Source organism: Triturus cristatus, chromosome 9, assembly GCF_964204655.1.
Source record: "Triturus cristatus chromosome 9, aTriCri1.1, whole genome shotgun sequence".
NCBI classification, from domain to species: Eukaryota; Metazoa; Chordata; class Amphibia; order Caudata; family Salamandridae; genus Triturus; species Triturus cristatus.
The window spans coordinates 444,282,074-444,300,170 of NC_140592.1; the positions used below are offsets into that span (position 1 = coordinate 444,282,074).

Genomic DNA, 18,097 nt, shown 5'->3' on the forward strand with positions numbered 1-18,097 from the left:
CAGGGCTGAATAGAGAGTTCTGCATGAAGATGGGTGGGAGGAGCTGCACCTGGGAGCTGAATAGGGCTGTGCCTTCCCTCCACAATGCTGGCTCCACCTCCTGTGGTGCGTCTGATTTCCCTGGCCTGGTCTGTGAAAGGAAAGAAGGAGTCTTGTCAACAAACTGCTCCAGGACTGACCAGAACTGGTTTGGACTAGGCAAAGGCCTCTCTGCCTTCAGAGAACAAAGAGAAAAGTAGTATAAATATGGGGACCCAGACCCCAAGACTTCAGATCACTTCTGGAACAACAAGACAAACCTCTGCCAAGGAGAAGAATCAACGGAAGCTGTAGAAGATGTACTGCCCCCCTGCCAGTGTGCTGTGTTGCTGGGTTGGCCTACAGTGGTGCCTTCAGTGCCAAGGAGAGGAGAAGTAACTTTCAAAGGACTTTCATCATCTTGCAGAATGTCACTCCAAGGGCTTGAACTTGTGCTTGCCTCCTGCTGAAGTCTCAGGGACAAAAGACTTCACCACCAGCTCCTGTCTGAATTTCTTTGCGGGGAATTCTATCTGCAGAAGCCTGTGTGTCGCTTGGAGCGCGATGTAACAAGAAGAAGCGTGTCGCCGCCGCAGCTGTAGTCATCGCATCGCCAGAGAAGCATGCCGCCGTCGCATCTCCCAGGAAGTGTGTCTTCATCACAGTTGTCTGCCGACGCATCAACGGAGAAGCATGTCGCCACCGTGAGGGTCACCGTCGCATCACCGGAGAAGCATGTCGCAGGGCCTGTCGCGGCTCCAAATTACAGAGTCGCCGCAAGGCTGCCAGGGTGTGCACGCATCGTCTTAACATCTTCGCATCAAGGGCGCCATCGTATCGCATCGCACTGGATTGTCACATCGCATCGATGCACCATCTTGCCGCATTGTAACCGGGCCACAATATGAAAATCTACGCATCACCTCCTATCCGGTAAGGATCAAGACGCATCCCCTACTCTGCGCAAGCATTGAGGCGCGACGCATTGTCTCCCCCAAAGCAAGGAACCGACGCATCATCAACGCTGCGAGCCTTTTTCTTTATTTTGCGTTACGCATCCAGGTACTTTTGTGAGAACTTTGTCGCATTTACCATCAACTTGAACTAAGTTAATTCTACCATCTTTAAGTCAATTTTGAGTACAGTATTGTGGATTTTTGTCGTTTGTGGTCTTGTGTTAAGTCTATATAAAGAATACTTATTCTTATAAAACCTATGTGGTGTCCATCTGTAGTGTTTTCACTGTATTACTGTATGTGTTCACAAATGCTTAACACACTGCTTCTGAGATAAGCCTGTCTTCTCGTGCCAAGCTACCAAGGGGGTGAGCAAGGGTTATCCAGTAGTGTAATCCCCTTTCCGTGACTTAGAAGCAAGGGTCCCTATTTAGTCAAAGGTACCTACCTCTGCCAACTAGAGGCCCCCAGTTCTAACACTGATAGACTGCTCTCTTCCATCCAGGAAGGTACAGAGCAGTTCGAAAGCTGTACCATTGATGCCTATGTCAAGGAGCCGCTGCTTCAGAATTGCATGACTTATCTGAAAGAAACACGTTAGTTAGATTCCTCACCTTAGAATATCCCCAGGCGTCAGACTGGATCCGGAAGATTTTTCGTCAGCAATACCCCTTGCGCGTCGCTAGGCGTCGTCTGTGGCTCCGCGTCCGTCGTTGGCGTCGTGCGCCGGAATGACGTCGTCAGAGTACTTAGACGCCGCCCTCGTGCGCTGACGTCAGTTCTTCTTTTTTCCGCGCCAGTAAGCGCCGATCCGAGAGAGCTACCCCTTTTTAGTCTTTTTGACTAAAATATTTTTGACTCTTTTGTCACTGTCTCGACATCTGGTGCCGGTAGGATGCCTGGTTTCAAGGCTTGCGACGATTGTCATCGATTGATGTCGGTGACCGATCACCACCGCCGGTGCCTCTACTGTTTGGTCCTGGACCACGACGCAGAGTCGTGTTCCGACTGCAGGGCCCTGACCTCGAAAGCTAGGTGGGAGCGGTCCCGCAAGCTTCTCGAGATCCGCCACTCGCTCCGCGCCCCTCTCGATCCCGGTCCAGGAGGAGGTCCAAGGATCGGTTGCGGATCCGCAGTCGACACCATCGATCGTCTGGCTCTTCAGGTAAGTCCAAGCGATCCACGAAGTCCAAGAGGCAACATCGCTCTTTGGACTCCCCTAGCCAGTCGCGCGACTCGGCCGAGGGTCCGGGTGGTTCCACCCCCGCAGGTCCGTCGGAGCCGCACGCGCCGTGCAAGTCCCCATACCCGCCGGTCCCTGGGACTGACACGACACCGGCGGAGATCAGTGCCTTCCTCTCGGCCATGAGGGGCCTGGCTCCGCCGACGACGCCCGCTGGCGCGCCTTCGGGCCCCGCGGACTCGACTGGGTGACCTTGCGCGCCGGCGACTCCGGTCCTGGCGCCGTTGGAGGCTCCGGCCCCGACGCCACAGGTCCCCGAGGGGCCCAAGCCTGGGCCCCCGTCGACGCCGGTTGACCTCGTCATGCCTCCCCTGCCGGCGTCGACACCGGTGCCACCTCCGACACTGACTCCGGTCGACGTCGTTCCCCAGTTTAGCCCCGGTCCGGACCCAGCGCCGGTGCGGCGTCCATCGACGCCGCATCCGGCACCGCTAGGGACACGATTTGTCTATCGTCCGGCTCCGATCATTCCTCCTGTGTACCAGGAATCGGATGACAGGGCAACTGGGAGGGGTCTGAGGACCCTATGACCCTCCAAGGTCAACTTTCTCAGGGCTGGGCAGATGAACTGGGGGAGGCCAGTAGTCTGGATACCTCACCGGACACTGGATTTATCTCTCCTCCGACTGTGGCTTTGGAGGAGGGTGCAGCTTTTTCTGTGGTGCTGCGCAAGGCGGCGGAAGCCCTTGGGCTCGAGCTGCCTGCCGTGGCTGTGAGGACGAACATCCTCACCGAGGTGCTTCAGTCTGCAGCAAGCTCCACTGAGCCTCTGCTGCAATTCAATGAGGCCCTCATTGACGTTCTGCAGGGCACCTGGTCCAAGCCCTCCACAGTCCCTCCTGTGGATAGGAACGTTGCCAGGCGCCACCTCCCTGCTCCGGGCGACCCCAGTTTTCTGTCCCAACACCCCACCCCCGAGAGTCTGGTTATCCAGGCCTCTACCTCCCAATCCTCCTTCCCGACCGCTCCTCCGGACCGGGATTCCAAGAGACTGGAACAGTTCGGTAAGAAGCTGTTCTCGCTCAGTTTGGGCTTGCGGTCTTCAAACACCGCCTGTCTCTTGGACCGTTTTTCCCACTCTCTGTGGGATACGGTGGAGGACGTGCTACCCCTGTGTCCAGAGGAGGCCAAGACACGACTCTCCCAAGCTGTGGCCAATGGGAGAGATGCGGCACGTCAAGCAATCCGATGTGGACTTGACACTACGGACTCGCTGGGTAGGGCGATTTCTACCACGGTGGTGCTTAGACGTCACGCATGGCTGCGGTCCACGTCGTTTTCCGGGGATGTCCAGAGCACTCTCATGGAGATGCCTTTCGATGGCACTCGCCTTTTTGGTGAGAAAGCGGACAGTGCGCTGGCTCGCTTTAAGGACTCCCGGGCTACGGCCACGTGCTTGGGCCTCTCGGCCCCGCGGCCACAAACTTCCGCTTTTTGCTCCTTTCATGGCCAAGGAAGGGGCTCCTCCTCCTCACGTCCACCTAGCCACCGGCCGCAGAACCAGCCTGCACGCGGTCGCGGACGTGGTTTCCGCCGAGGCAGTAATGGAGGACGACGCGGTCAGTCCACATCCACCCCGGCAGCATTCGCCTCCAAGCTTTCCTAGTCCAAGCTTTCCAGCCCATTCCTCGCCAGTGGGAGGCCTGGTTCGCCATCACCTGCTCCCCTGGCGTACCATCACTTCGGACAGGTGGGTGCTGCAAATCGTCCGAAGGGGCTACTCCCTCCCCTTCGAGACGACCCCTCCAGCCATGCCACCGCAGCACCACCGTATCTCGGAGGATCATTTGCATCTCCTGCGAGAGGAAGTTTCAGCCCTCTTGGCCAAAGAGGCCGTTGAGAGCGTTCCGAGCCCAGAAGTAGGTCGTGGTTGTTATTCCCACTACTTTCTGGTTCCCAAGAAGGGCAAGGGGGGCCTACGCCCTATCTTGGACCTCATGAACGTCAATGCCTTCCTCCGGAAGGAACGGTTCAAAATGTTAACTTTGGCTCAGGTTCTAGCTGCCCTCGACCCTGGAGACTGGATGGTAGCGTTGGACTTGCAGGGCGCATATTTCCACAACCCCGTCCTGCCGGCCCACCGGCATTACCTGCGGTTCATGGTGGGTCAGGAGCACTTTCCGTTCACCGGTGCCCCTCGGGTGTTCACGAAAGTGATGGCAGTGGTCGCAGCTCATCTGCGCAGATCAGGGGTTCCAGTCTTCCCCTATCTCGACGACTGGTTGTTGAAGGCGGGCTCGCCCCAGGCATTCGTCTCCCACCTCCAGACTACGGCGGATCTCCTGCATTTGCTAGGGTTTTCCATCAACGTGCCGAAGTCACACCTGAGCCCCTCTCAGAAACTCCTCTTCATCGGAGCGGTTCTCAATTCGGCGCAGTTCCGGGTTTATCCACCGGAACAGCGGGTCCGGGATATACAGGCCCTGATTCCCATCTTTCGGCCTCTATCCTGGGTTTCGGTCAGGCTAGTGTTGCGGCTTCTGGCGCTGATGGCCTCCTGCGTCCTACTAGTGCCTCACGCCAGGCGGCGCATGCGGGCTCTGCAGTGGGACCTGAAGTTTCAGTGGGCCTAGCATCACGGCAACCTGTCCGACCATGTCTTGATCTCGGAGGGCACTGCACAGCAGTTGCAGTGGTGGCTCACGGACCGCGATTGGGTCACGGGCAAGAGCCTCTCCCTACCCCTACCGGAGCATGTCGTAGTGACGGACGCGTCCCTTCTGGGATGGGGTGGCCATATGGGAGAGGCGGAGATCAGAGGCCTCTGGTCTCCGGCGGAGTCTCATCTCCACATCAACTTGTTGGAGTTGAGAGCGATCCGACTTGCACTGAAAGCCTCCCTTCCCTCTGTCAGGGGAAGTGTCGTGCAGGTGTTCACGGACAACACCACCGCCATGTGGTATTGCAACAAACAGGGCGGGGTGGGGTCGTGGACCCTTTGTCAGGAGGCTCTGCGCCTCTGGACATGGCTGGAACACCAAGGCGTCACCCTAGTTGGCTCTCTGAACGCCAGAGCAGACGAACTCAGCCGCCGGTGCATGATGGATCACGAATGGCGTCTGAACTCCGAAGTGGCGCAAGGTCTCTTCCAGCAGTGGGGAGAGCCTTGGTTAGATCTATTCGCCACCGACGAGAACGCGCAATGTCAGCAGTTCTGCGCGTTGGAATTTCCCAGGCGGCACTCGCTCGGCGATGCTTTTCGTCGCGAGTGGAGCTGCGGTCTGTTGTACGCCTTTCCGCCTATACCACTTCTGCCCAGAGTGCTGAAGAAGATCAGGCACAACCAGGCCCAAGTCATCTTGGTGGCTCCGGATTGGGCACGAAGGTACTGGTATCCCGAGCTACTCAGTATGTTGACCGATCCTCCGATACATCTGCCCCTTCGGGAGGATCTTCTGTCGCAGCAGCAGGGGACGGTCCTCCACCCAAACCTGTCCAGCCTCCACCTCCATGCGCTGAGATTGGGCAGCGGCAGTTGATGCCATTTGACTTGCCTCCTGAAGTCTGTGATATCATTCTGGCAGCCAGGCGTCCCTCCACAAAGACGGTATACGCCTGCCGGTGGAACAAATTTGTGGCATGGTGCACAGCAAAGGCTGTGGATCCCCTTTCCGCCCCTCTTTCTGAGGTTCTCCTCTTTCTTCTTTCTTTGGCCCGACAGGGCGCTGCCCTGGGCACCTTGAAAGGTTATCTTGCTGCCCTCTCTGCCTTCTTGCGGCTTCCAGATCAGCCCTCTCTTTTCAAGTCCTCTGTAGTGTCACGCTTTCTTAAAGGCATTACTCACATGTTCCCTCCTGTTCCTTTCGTAATGCATCAGTGGGACTTGAATCTTGTCTTAACATTCCTGATGTGTGCTCCCTTTGAGCCCCTTCACAATTGTTCTCTTCGTCTTCTTACTCTTAAGACTGCTTTCCTGGTTGCCATCACCTCGGCTAGACGGGTGAGTGAGCTCCAGGCTCTATCGTCCAAGCCTCCTTTTCTATCTGTCCAGCCGGACAAGGTTGTCCTTCAGCCTCGTCCCTCCTTTCTTCCGAAAGTGGTGACTCCCTTTCATCTGGGGCAATCTGTCACCTTGCCCACCTTCTTTCCGCCTCCGCATCCTTCCAAAGAGGAAGAGCGGCTCCACCGTCTGGACCCAAAATGTGCGCTCTCCTTTTATTTGGACCGCACCAAACAGTTCCGAGTGGACGACCAGCTTTTCGTTGGCTACGTGGGTGCAAAGAAGGGAAAAGCTGTGCACAAATGGACCATCTCCCGGTGGGTCGTTTTGTGTATAAAAATCTGTTATTCCTTGGCAAAAAAGGACCCTCCTGTTGGGCTGCGAGCCCATTCTACTCGGGCCACAGCGGCTACTACTGCTTTGGGGCGGGGAGTCCCTTTGCAGGATATCTGTCAGGCGGCGACGTGGGCTTCGCTGCACACGTTTGCCAGGCATTATTGCCTAGACAGCCAAGTCCGGAGGGATGGCTTCTTTGGCCGTTCCGTCCTCCAGGACTTTCTGGTGTGATCTTGGTTCGCAGACCCACCACCGAGGTTGGTATTGCTTGGGTATCTATTCTAAGGTGAGGAATCTAACTAACGTGTTTCTTTCAGATGAACAAGTTACTTACCTTCGGTAACGATGTATCTGTAAGAAACATTAGTTAGATTCCTCACCGACCCACCCATCCTCCTCGTTCTGCGAACCGACATCTAGGGTTAAGGTTATCCTTTTCAGGCCCCTAGATTTTTTGGCACCAGTGTCGGTCTCTTGCATGGCTCTGCGTTCCTGGCGCGGAAAGCTATATACAAGAACTGACGTCAGCGCGCGAGGGCGGCGTCTAAGTACTCCGACGACGTCATTCCGGCGCACGACGACAACGACGGACGCGGAGCCGCAGACGACGCCTAGCGACGCGCAAGGGGTATTGCTGACGAAAAATCTTCCGGATCCAGTCTGACGCCTGGGGATATTCTAAGGTGAGGAATCTAACTAACTAATGTTTCTTACAGATACATCGTTACCGAAGGTAAGTAACTTGTTCACCATGGCAAAAGCCACGTAAAGATCCAAAAGGACCACCGCAGCTCTATCTCCACGTTCCAAAATTGCCCTAACCTTTTCAGCCACTATTACTAGAGCTGTCTCCGGAGAGTGGGCTTTTCTGAACCCAAATTGTGATTCGTCCAAGATGTCATGTTGTTTCAAATACTGTGTGAGATAGGAATTGAGATGTCTTTCAAGTACTTTCGCTAGAAACAGCAATCTCGACATGGGGCGATAGTTTTGTTCTTTAGGTGAGTCTAGGGATTGTTTCTTAAGGAGTGGCAAAATGGTAGCATTTTCCAACTCTTTGGGATTAATTCCAATTTTAAGATGTTGTTAAACATTAAGGAGAGTGGATGTGCAATCCAATCAGCTATTTTGTGCAGCAACTTAGAGGGGCAAGGATTCGAAGGAGCACCGATTTAGTTTGTTTAAGGAGCTCTATCATTTGGTCTAAGGGAATGACAGGAAAGTTATCAATAGACTGATGACCTAGATAAGGTTGTATAGTAGCTTGTGGTTGATGGTTCAAACCATTTTTAAGAATGAGATCCTCGTAAACTACCTCAACTTTGTTTTTAAAAAGCTTACTAGATTGTCGCAAAACAACTGTGAGGGGGACTGAGTAGGCAGAACAGCCAGGGCTGATAAATTAGACACCGTCTTGAACAGCTCACGTGGCAAATATGCCACAGATCTAATTTTTTTAGTGAACAAGCTTGTTTTCTCGGCTACAATCAGGTTCTTGTATTCTTGGAGCTGTTTTTCATATCTCAGCTTTTCCTCCGGAGCATAGTTAATACTCCATTTCCTTTCCTGCTGATGACACATTTTATTTTTTTGTCTTAGTTGCTCTTAAAACCAAGGGGCTGATGGACTCTTTCTGTGACAGACGATTTGCTTCAAAGGGGCTAATATATTTACTGCCTGATGAATCCAATTGGAGTATAGCAATGCTGCCATATCAGGGCTAACCATTAACACCGGTTGAGCGGACTGAAGAGTTCTAATTAGATCTTGTTCATTTACTGTGTTCCAAGGCCTGATCATCTTAATCTGGTGTTCCAAGCCAAGGCCTGTCTTCGTCGGCTTGGAGCAAAAGTCAAACTGGACAGCCATATGATCAGACCTGGAAACCTAAATACTATCAAGTAAATGCAATTCCCAAAAATTTGTGAAAATACCATTTAGCGTGTGGTCAGCTTGATGAGTGTGAGCAGTAGCCAGTAGTTGAAACATAACAGGTTATCAATAAAAGAAATAGTATCTTTATTGTTAGGGTCATCAAGATGAAAGTTAAAATCACCAAGTATGGTAAAATTATCTAGAAGCACACTACTTTCCAGGTACTCATTAATGACTTCTAAAAATGTATTCTTAGGACCAGGGGCTATGTAGACTAAAAGACCATGTCATTTAGTTTGATTCTTCACATTACAACTAAAGGAGAGGGCCTTACAATCCGTAATAAGAGCAGGATGACAGGATATCTCTAGGCAATTTTTATATAGGATTGCAATCCCGCCACCCTTTTTAGGTTCCTATCGAGACAGGCTATCTGGTACCCTGAAGGAAGGGCCGCTCTGCTCTGTAGGGTGGAGGTTGCATCAGCCCCAGTGTCCGTAAGAAACATAATATCTGGGTTGTGGGCTTCGAAGAACTCGTAGATCTCATTGCGATCTTTAATCATCGACCGAGCGTTGAGTAAGGTGCATGTAATAGAGGGAGAGCAGGTGGAAGGGCATAAGCTTGGAGCCCTTTCCAACTTAGTGACTGTGTACTGACATTTAGGACAGGTATAGAAAGTTAGTAAGATATTTAAAAAAATCACAATTAAACTTACAATTAGAGTATCAGCATGTTTCTTTGAATTGTTTTAAGAAATCACTTGAGTACTTATGAAAACCAACAGGGTTCCTGGCGCATGGTGTATTCCAGGCACGGAGGGGCTCAGATGCGCTTGCCTTTCGCGCCAAAATGAGGAAGTTATAGTCCTCCCAGCGAGAGGGCGTGTCCAGGAGGCGTGGTCAAGGCCGGCTACCAATAGCAGGAGCCCAGAACACACGTGGCAGAAATAAAAGATAAACAGGGGTCTAGCAACCCCTGAAGCCTACGCAGGCTCCCCTGCGAGAGGCAAGAATACTGGTAACATGAATTAAGAAAAAATAACAGTATGAAAGAGAACCAATAAAGTGATTCAAATGAGTGTTTCAACCCACTAAAATATGGTGCTTTGCTTTACAGGAGCCAGGCAACTGCTGAAAATGGCACAAACAATGCCTACAAGGAACATAAAACAGCACAATGTTTCTGACTCTTAGTACAAGCTGCGCGGACGCACTGACATGAAGAAGTTATTGTCCTCCCAGCGAGGGGGCATGTCTGGAGGACGTGGTCAAGGTGGGCCGCCAATAGCAGGAGACCGGAAAACAGGTGGGGGAAATAAAATTTAAACTGGGGTGCAGCAACCACTCAAACCTATGCAGGCTCCCCTGCGAGAGGCAAGAATACTGGTAACATAAATTAAGAAAATTTAAGGCTGATGGTAAACGTTATGAGCCGATACTGCTGGATGTAGAAAAAGCATTTGATAGAATTTCTGGCAATACCTCTGATGTGTTGTGAAATATATGGATTTGATTGGAGCATTTATTTACCATATTCAAGTATTGTAACAATCCCATTATACCAGTCCTCGGTGGTGAGGATTATTTTCATTGGAAAACCATCACCAACCATTAATATTGTTGCAAGGTGAAAGTATTATGTGGTATGGCATGTGCGCATTACCATGTAATGCTAGCAGAATACACAAAGATGGACCCCGGTTTCTCTCTAGTAACCTCCTCCCAGTCCTGGTTGAGTGGCAAAGAGCAGACAGGCTACTTAGAGGAACATGTGTTAAGCATTTCACATCACCAACTTGGATGATAAGTAATTGAATAGACTCTAGAGAAATCCAACACCAATTTTTATATATTTTTAGACACCAAAATGACGTTGATACATAAAGGATAATGGGAGTTGTCAATTTTCAATCATTAAATAAATCAGTACTTTGCAGTGTAAAACATTAACATTGCAGTTAATGGGAAACACGCTTATGCAATCTGTCACTTGGAGAGGGAGTTCAACTGAACCCATTTGGAGTTGAGGTCTCATGAGTCCCTGGACCAGTTCACAACAGCTAACACAATTGTACCTGTCTCAGGGGCGCGGGAAGCAGAGATGCATTTTAGCTGTTAAATAGAGCTGTCAATCAGGCTTGCGGTCTTTGAAATGGCTACCTTATTAAAAAGCAACTTGCACTGTAAGTTGAGCAAAACCCTTTAGAATTTAAGCTAGGAGCTGGTCTTGGACCAGGAGTCTCCTGGCAGATCATGTTTACCTGGCTATCCGTGATGCTAAACAGGATCCGCTGCAAATGGTGCTGTTTGGCGTGCTAAGAGAGGGTGAAAACAAATGCAGGATCTTGACGATGGAGCCACTGGGTGGATGGTCATTCGTGCAGGTAGATCCTTCTCATAGAGCATCGAATAAAGCAAGTAGTAGTCAGACTGGCCACCATCAAGCCTTGATACCTGCAAGCACTGCAGTTGAGGACATCTTCTTTCAGAGGACCAGGGGAATGTTGTAGAAAGCAGAGACTATAGTTCCCAGAAACCTCCTCCTCAGTGACTTTGAGCAGCCATGCTGGATGGCTCGGTCGATAGTTCTTCAAGGCCATGGATTTAGCAGTTTTTGCCTGCCAACTGCAGGGGACTAATTCCTCTAGCCCAAGGGAGTTCTTGTGAAGTCTGGAGTTTGCAGAAGGGTTCATCCTCCTTTTGGAACCAGCCTCCTATTTTGGTTGAGTCGAAATCCAGGGGGTGCAGACTGGCTACTACAGGTGCAGAGCTATGCGCCTCTCTTCATGGAGTTCTGCCTTGTTGTGGAATTGAGTCTCTTAGTATCACATTGAATTTAAAGCTCTGGTGTCTGGGGTTCCCCTTACGTCCTGGATTTACGGGGTGGCGGTGGGTTTGAGGACTAGCAGTAAATGGGCATCTAGTCCTGTGACTAATCTGCCCCTTTAGTGACCACATCTGGTGGGTGTCTGTCACTAAAACTTTTCAGATTATGCTTTTAAAACTAAATTCAAGATGGCCAGAACAATCCTCAACTGTACACCTCAGCTGTAGCACCATAGAGGTGTGGTCAGCCTTGTGGTGGTGTACGCTTCCTGAATTATCTATGTTCCCGCCTGCTCCAGAAGAACTGTGCCTGGGGCAGGGGGAGGCTTTGTCCTTGAGCGGGGGACAAGTTCCTTTGTCCACCAGCACCAGTGAAGCCTTTGAGGCTCGCTGCCGTGATGGCCCATTCACCTGCCATCCTGTGTGGGTGGAGGTGTCACCTCTTGCACACACAGGTTTTTGTTCCTTATCTTTGGTAGTAGCATGCACTCCCCATCATGAGGTCAGATCTCTGTCTTGGTAGCAAACTCTCGGAAAAACCTGCCATGGTACGAGAACACTGGGTTAGCTTGGTGGGCACTGTTAAAGTGCCACCTGGGTACATACTGGTTAAGCCTCCACACACACATCATGTCAGGGGGAAAAAGCACCAAGGAAATTGATTGTTCTATATTGAAGCTGGAAGCTGGAGATGTCCAGTGTCCAGCTCAAGTTATTCTATGGAGGGTCGGTCAATTGCAGTAGAATTACTTTTAGAATGCTACCACAGGGCAATATGTGATTGTCAATATATTGCCACACATATAATATAATGCACCCTGCCTCCTGGGCTATCGGAGGCCTACCTTAGAGTGACTGACACATATTAAATAGAGTGAGGTGACCCTGTCACACAGGGTGTGCACAGGGTCAAACGCAAGCAAGCAAGCTACTTGTGCTGGACTGACATGGCAGACCAGCAGGCTTTGTTTTCACTCGGGTCACTCAGGGTGGCACAATAAGTGCTGTAGCCCTGTTTCCCCTTTTACATTCCTGCCCTCTGTACCACTGGTACAATATACTAGGGCCTTACAGGGATGTGAAAGTACTTTCCAGTTGGGTATTCCAATTCACATTTACATTTTGAGGAAAAGAGCGCTGGTGCTGAAGCCAGGTTAGCAGGGTCCAGTACACATTCCGATCAATTACCACAGCATCTAAGCAGAAAAATGTGGGAGGATACCATTCAAAAAGCGCACTTTACAACAAACATTAGCAGGTGTAATCGGCAGGGATTCCCTAACTCACCAATATTATTTGCATTATATTTGGGGCCCTTTCTGAAAACATTGAAAAAGTCTAACTATACCAGGTTTATTATTTCTAATAGCATGTCAACCAAGGTTTTGAAATCATATTGCTTTTCTTACTGATGATATTAATTCAGCATTTAAAATAATCGAGAGGGAAGCTAGATTGTTTGATACATTTTCAGGGTACCTTCTGAATGACATGAAAACACAAATAATCAGTAATAAAGCTATGGTTCACTTTGAAAAGAGAGTTGTCTCCACCGCCATTTATGTGAGCAGATATCATGCCAGGCATTTCTTGCTATCTTTCAGGCCAATTCAGGCCCCTTGTTAAGGAGTATCAATAAAATATGAAATTAGGATTGGCTACCAGGAAAGTTAATTGGATGATGCAATATTGTCAAAATGACAATTTTACCAAGACTTCAATATTTTTCGCTGAATAAATTTATGAGTTTTTTCATGTTAGGTTTAACTCTATCCAGTATCATATGGGGTATTGAGATTTCTTGATCACTGAAAGAATATCGAGGAGAAGAATATCAAGCTGCCACAATATCAAGGTAAAAATATCAAGTAACAGAATATCGACTTCCAATCTACAAACAGGTTAGTACAAAAATAATGAATCCTAAATATCGTTGTTAATAATATTGTTTGCTAAAATATCAACTTTTTAAAATGTCTTAAATGTAATATAAAATTAATTAAATAATAAATATAACTAAGTAAAACATACTTATAAATTATTTTAAAATGTTAAAATTAATAAATAATAAATGTAATGTAAAAAAATGAACATGCATTTTTTATATATATTAACTTAATATTATTAAATAATGAATATATTTAATTATAAAATGTTTAAAACATAATTTAAAATAGAATTATATATATATATAAAACTATAATATCAATATAAAAATACCTTTTATATAATAAGTTAAAACATTACAATAAATATTTAAAAAATAATAATATTTGACACTACATTAGGGTGCCGATTATGATCCGTTAAAAAAATTTACCGTCCGACTCGTATTCGTATATTTTTACGTACGAATCGTACAAGTACCGTACAAACTGCGAAGTACGATTCGTACGTGAAAAATACATCCGAATTGCGTCGGGAAAATGGTCCGAGAGGGAGCCGTAAATTTTTACGCCCGAATAGCATCGGGAAAAGTGTCCGATAGGGAGCCGGACATTTTTACGTGCAAATCGTAAAACAGAAGTCCGAGCGCTCAAGTACGATACGTACCGCTCGTCCGAATACACAACCGCATGTAAAAGGCCCCGTACGGAGCGAACGCTGTAGCCTACATATACACGGGTAAACTTGTGCCCGAATACGAGTTGTACAGCCCCCCTCACCCCGCACATGTCAGCACAGTAAATGTCAGCACCGTACCCCCGTATGTCAGCACCGTATTCCCCCTCGTCACCGTACCCCAACACCGTAGCACAGCCCGCACCTGTACGCGCCGCACCCCAACACCGTAGCCCAGCCCCGTACCTGTATGCACCGTACCCCAACACCGTAGCCCAGCCCCGTACCTGTACGCGCCGTACCCCAACACTGTAGCACAGCCCGCACCTGTACGCACCGCACCGCAACACCATAGCACAGCCCGCACCTGTACGCGCCACACCCCAACACCGTAGCACAGCCCAAACCTGTACGCGCCGCACCCCAACACCGTAGCACAGCCCCGCACCTGTACGCACCGTACCCCAACATCGTAGCACAGCCCGTACCTGTACGCACCGTACCCCAACACCGTAGCCCAGCCCGTACCTGTACGCACCGTACCCCAACACCATAGCCCAGCCCCGTACCTGTACGCGCCGTACCCCAACACCGTAGCACAGCCCCGCACCTGTATGCGCCGTACCCCAACACTGTAGCACAGCCCGCACCTGTACACGCCGCACCCCAGCACAGCCCGCACCTGTACGCGCCGCACCCCAACACCGTAGCACAGCCCCGCACCTGTACGCACCGTACCCCAACACCGTACCCCAGCACCCTCACCCAGCATCGCGTATGTACGGACCGTACCTACGCGAAAAAGACTCATACAGAACCAGGACACAGTAAAACAGCACAAGGAGGGTCAATTCGACTCGCACAACACCACAAAACACGTCAACATGACAAAATACATCTCTATGACTGACCTGCCACATCCAAACTGCCAAACAGAGGACCAAATCACAACCACCTCTTATAACACACCCACCACAAATTCAAACACAGCCACACCCAAAAATTGGACCAATAAAAAGGGCCCACACACACAACCCATGAGCCATTGCAAAAGACCCACTGCTCACAGACACCACAGACAAACAACTGCACCTTACTCACACCTTACTCACACCCAAACTACACCTTCAGTTACACACCTTCACACAACCTCCTTCACAAACACCCCCTCTTCACCTTCACACACACACCCTCACATTCACACCCACCCACCCACAACCATCCACATCCACACCCCACACCATGCCCACTGACAAGAATCCAAAGTTCACTTCGGCGGAGCTGGAGCTCCTTGTCAACGAAGTCATCAGAGTCAAGCCACAGCTGTTTGGAACATTGGTCAGACAGACCAGCATAGCCCAAAAAACCAGCCTGTGGCAGAGGATCGTCGATAAGGTGAATGCTGTTGCGCCCATCCGAAGGACCAGGCATGAATGCCAAGCCAGGTGGTAAGATCTGCACAGGGCAGTCAAGAGGAAAATGAATGAGGAATACGCCCAGAGTAACATCACTGGAGGTGGGCTGCCCCGCAGACCCGTACATTACCATCCCTGGAAGGAGAAGGTGATGGCCATGCTTCCGCTGGTGGGAGTACATGGAGTCGAAGGAGTCGCAGAGCCTGGTGAGTACACAAACAACTCACGTAACATGGGGGGAATGGCATCCACACCCCAACTACAACAAATGCACTCATCTACCCCCAAGCCCTCACCACACACAACCACACCCTAAAAACCACGCTCATGCCACTAACGTCTCCACGGCCCATTCACAAATGAAGGCAATGCCATGTCCCAGGCCACACCAACCACAAACCCAAGACTGGATGTCCGGGATGCTGGGAGGGTGGGGCTCACACAACACAACTCAGAACCAGACACCAATGCCCACAGCTCATATGGCCTAGGTACATACCCATGCACCATGCCCAATGCACAGGGACTGGCAAAGTAATGACAAGGTAGCTAACACTTGGCCCTGCTGTAGGCAGCACAAGGCCCTCCTGTGGCCACTGTACACTTAAACAACAACTCCACTAGCTCACATACCCAGCACAGGAACTCACACACACTGTCATGCCAGCATGCACCATGAGGGGACAGACACATCACCTGGGAGACCCAATGACAAATCACACTACACACAACAGCAGGCCTGGTCACACACCCCCCCTCACACAGGCACACACCCCCGGGGCAGGCAACGGATTTACCCACTCTCACAATTGACATGTGACACAACAAGACCAATCCATAGCCAACTAAGCATCCCTGCAAAAAAACTACTGGCAAATACTCAGGAGCACATACCAATCTGTCCCCCGCAACATACCCATCCCCAAGTGTACATTAAGAGGAATGCTAGGCACATTCAACCACCTGGAGGAACTGTGACTACTTGAATATGTATGAAACATGGATGTGGCATGAAACAGCATTAACATTGTCTCTCTCTCACACACAGGGCAACATCATCGACCTCCCCCCAACAATGGGGGGAAACAATCACAGTCCCAGGCTCAGCGTGAACATGACCCCACCAGCAGCGACGACTCTCACCACTCCGTGGATGACACCGACCCCAAGCCCCTGCAGCACCTGCGTCAGGTACATCTGTGCCAACCACCACCAACATTCCTGCCACATCCCAGGAGACACCCAGGAGCCCTGCTCGCACCGAACAACACAGCCAGTCTGACCAGGAGGGACAAGGTTCTCCGGGTACCCAGGAGGAGGTAGACGACCACGGTAATGCCATACCTCAGGGGTCCCGTAGACCCGATGTGCCCACAACGGCAGGCCCGGCTCTGTGGGCAGGGGAGGTGGGAGTGGAGGCAGGCAGAGGCGAGAACCTGACCAGCCAGCTGAGGGAACCGGTATAGCACACATGCGCCACATCCTGGATACATACCGGCGTGACAACAGGGGCATCAGCCAGGTAGTGGCGACTCTCAACGAGATTAAGAACCTGCAGGCTGAGCAATATGCCAGTCAACAACAAAACCAAGGACGGATGGAGGCAAGACTGGCTGAGCTCCTGGCAGTGCAAACGGACATGAGCCGTTCACTCCGTCGGATTGCCGACAACATGGGCAACCCTCCCTGTGACACCAAGCGAAGACCAGCACCAGCCACAGGGAGGGAGGAGGAGGAGGAGGATTCCTCCGACGGAGCATCACAGACATCGTCAAGGCCTGCATCTGAGGGTCCCCGGAGGAAGGTGGGTCGTCCACAGAAAAGACAGTGAGAGTCAGCGGACCATCCACATCTCCCAGGTCACCTGGCCTGGCACCTGGCCCTCTGGCGCAACAGCACCACCTCACCCAATGACATTCTCTGCCACATGGACTTGCTGGTCACAGTCTGACCAATGATGACCAACACTGTGGTCTGGACTCTGATGACTTCAACTGACAAGGATGCCATCTCCCCTGTGAACTTTGGATCCTATGCACCCGGTAGAGCACCTTACTTCATCCACCAAAAGACTTACCCCATCAAAAATAAATACTTAAGTTTGTCATGAGATGTTGCTGTCATTTGGCATTATTCACCAACATATGTGTGTGTAAATGTCAAACTATGCCTGAGTGTTGAACTAACTCTACACATCCATACCCTGGGAACGGAGTCTGGTACAGGACACACATGGGTCACAATGTATCATTCAATGCAGACAAGGAGCACAATACTCACCTGTGATGGCCTCAAGCTGCTGAGGGGTTGCTAGGGAAGCTGTGAGGACACACCTATTTGAAAGAGTAACATTAAGGCGTAGAGGTCATGCCTCATTTGGAGGTTCCCGGGGAGGGAGTCCCAGGTATGTGTTCCCAGGTGGGAGAACTATGTACTGCATGCAGGAGTACGGTGGATCAGAAGAATGGTGGCCAGGTCAAGGTTGGATGCACGGAGATGGCACAACGGGGTCTCGGATGACAGTGGTACAAGGTTGGTTTTGGGTCAGGGTTGTGGCCTGCCTCCTGAGTGTGGGTGAGGAGTCTGAAGGTCATCCTGCAGCACACAGTGATCCATTGCAGCTATCTCTGCTGGATGGTGATGTGGCTGGGGCACGGGATGTTGACGCTGAGGTGTGCAGATGCAGCCTGGATGTGGACAAGTGTCCCTGGATTTTGGATGTGGCTGCTCCGTAGTGGGCAGGGCAGTATTTGACACGGATGTTGTTGTGGACCTGGGGGATGGTCCGTCTTACCTCTTAATAGCTCCCTCAGTAGCGGCGTCTGCCCCTCTTCCTTCAAGGAAGCCATTCTGGTTCCCCTACTAAAAAAACCTGGCGCCGACATGTTGGAGCCATCAAACTACCGCCCCATTTCCCTTCTCCC

The 18,097-nt window shown here is 50.6% G+C and overlaps 1 protein-coding gene across 5 annotated transcripts in view; it reads left to right on the top strand.

Annotated features, from left to right (window-relative positions):
* Positions 1-18,097, top strand: part of LOC146798109 (cytochrome P450 2F3-like) — a 767,041-nt gene that overhangs the window by 464,893 nt on the left and 284,051 nt on the right. The window contains exon 2 of one of the 5 annotated variants that reach the window (XM_085625323.1): positions 9,488-9,676. The exons of the other annotated variants lie outside the window; for them this stretch is intronic. Within the exon in view, the coding sequence (XP_085481449.1) occupies positions 9,589-9,676 (88 nt within the window). The 5' untranslated portion in view covers positions 9,488-9,588. The remainder of the gene's footprint in view (positions 1-9,487; positions 9,677-18,097) is intronic. 5 annotated transcript variants of the gene reach the window in all.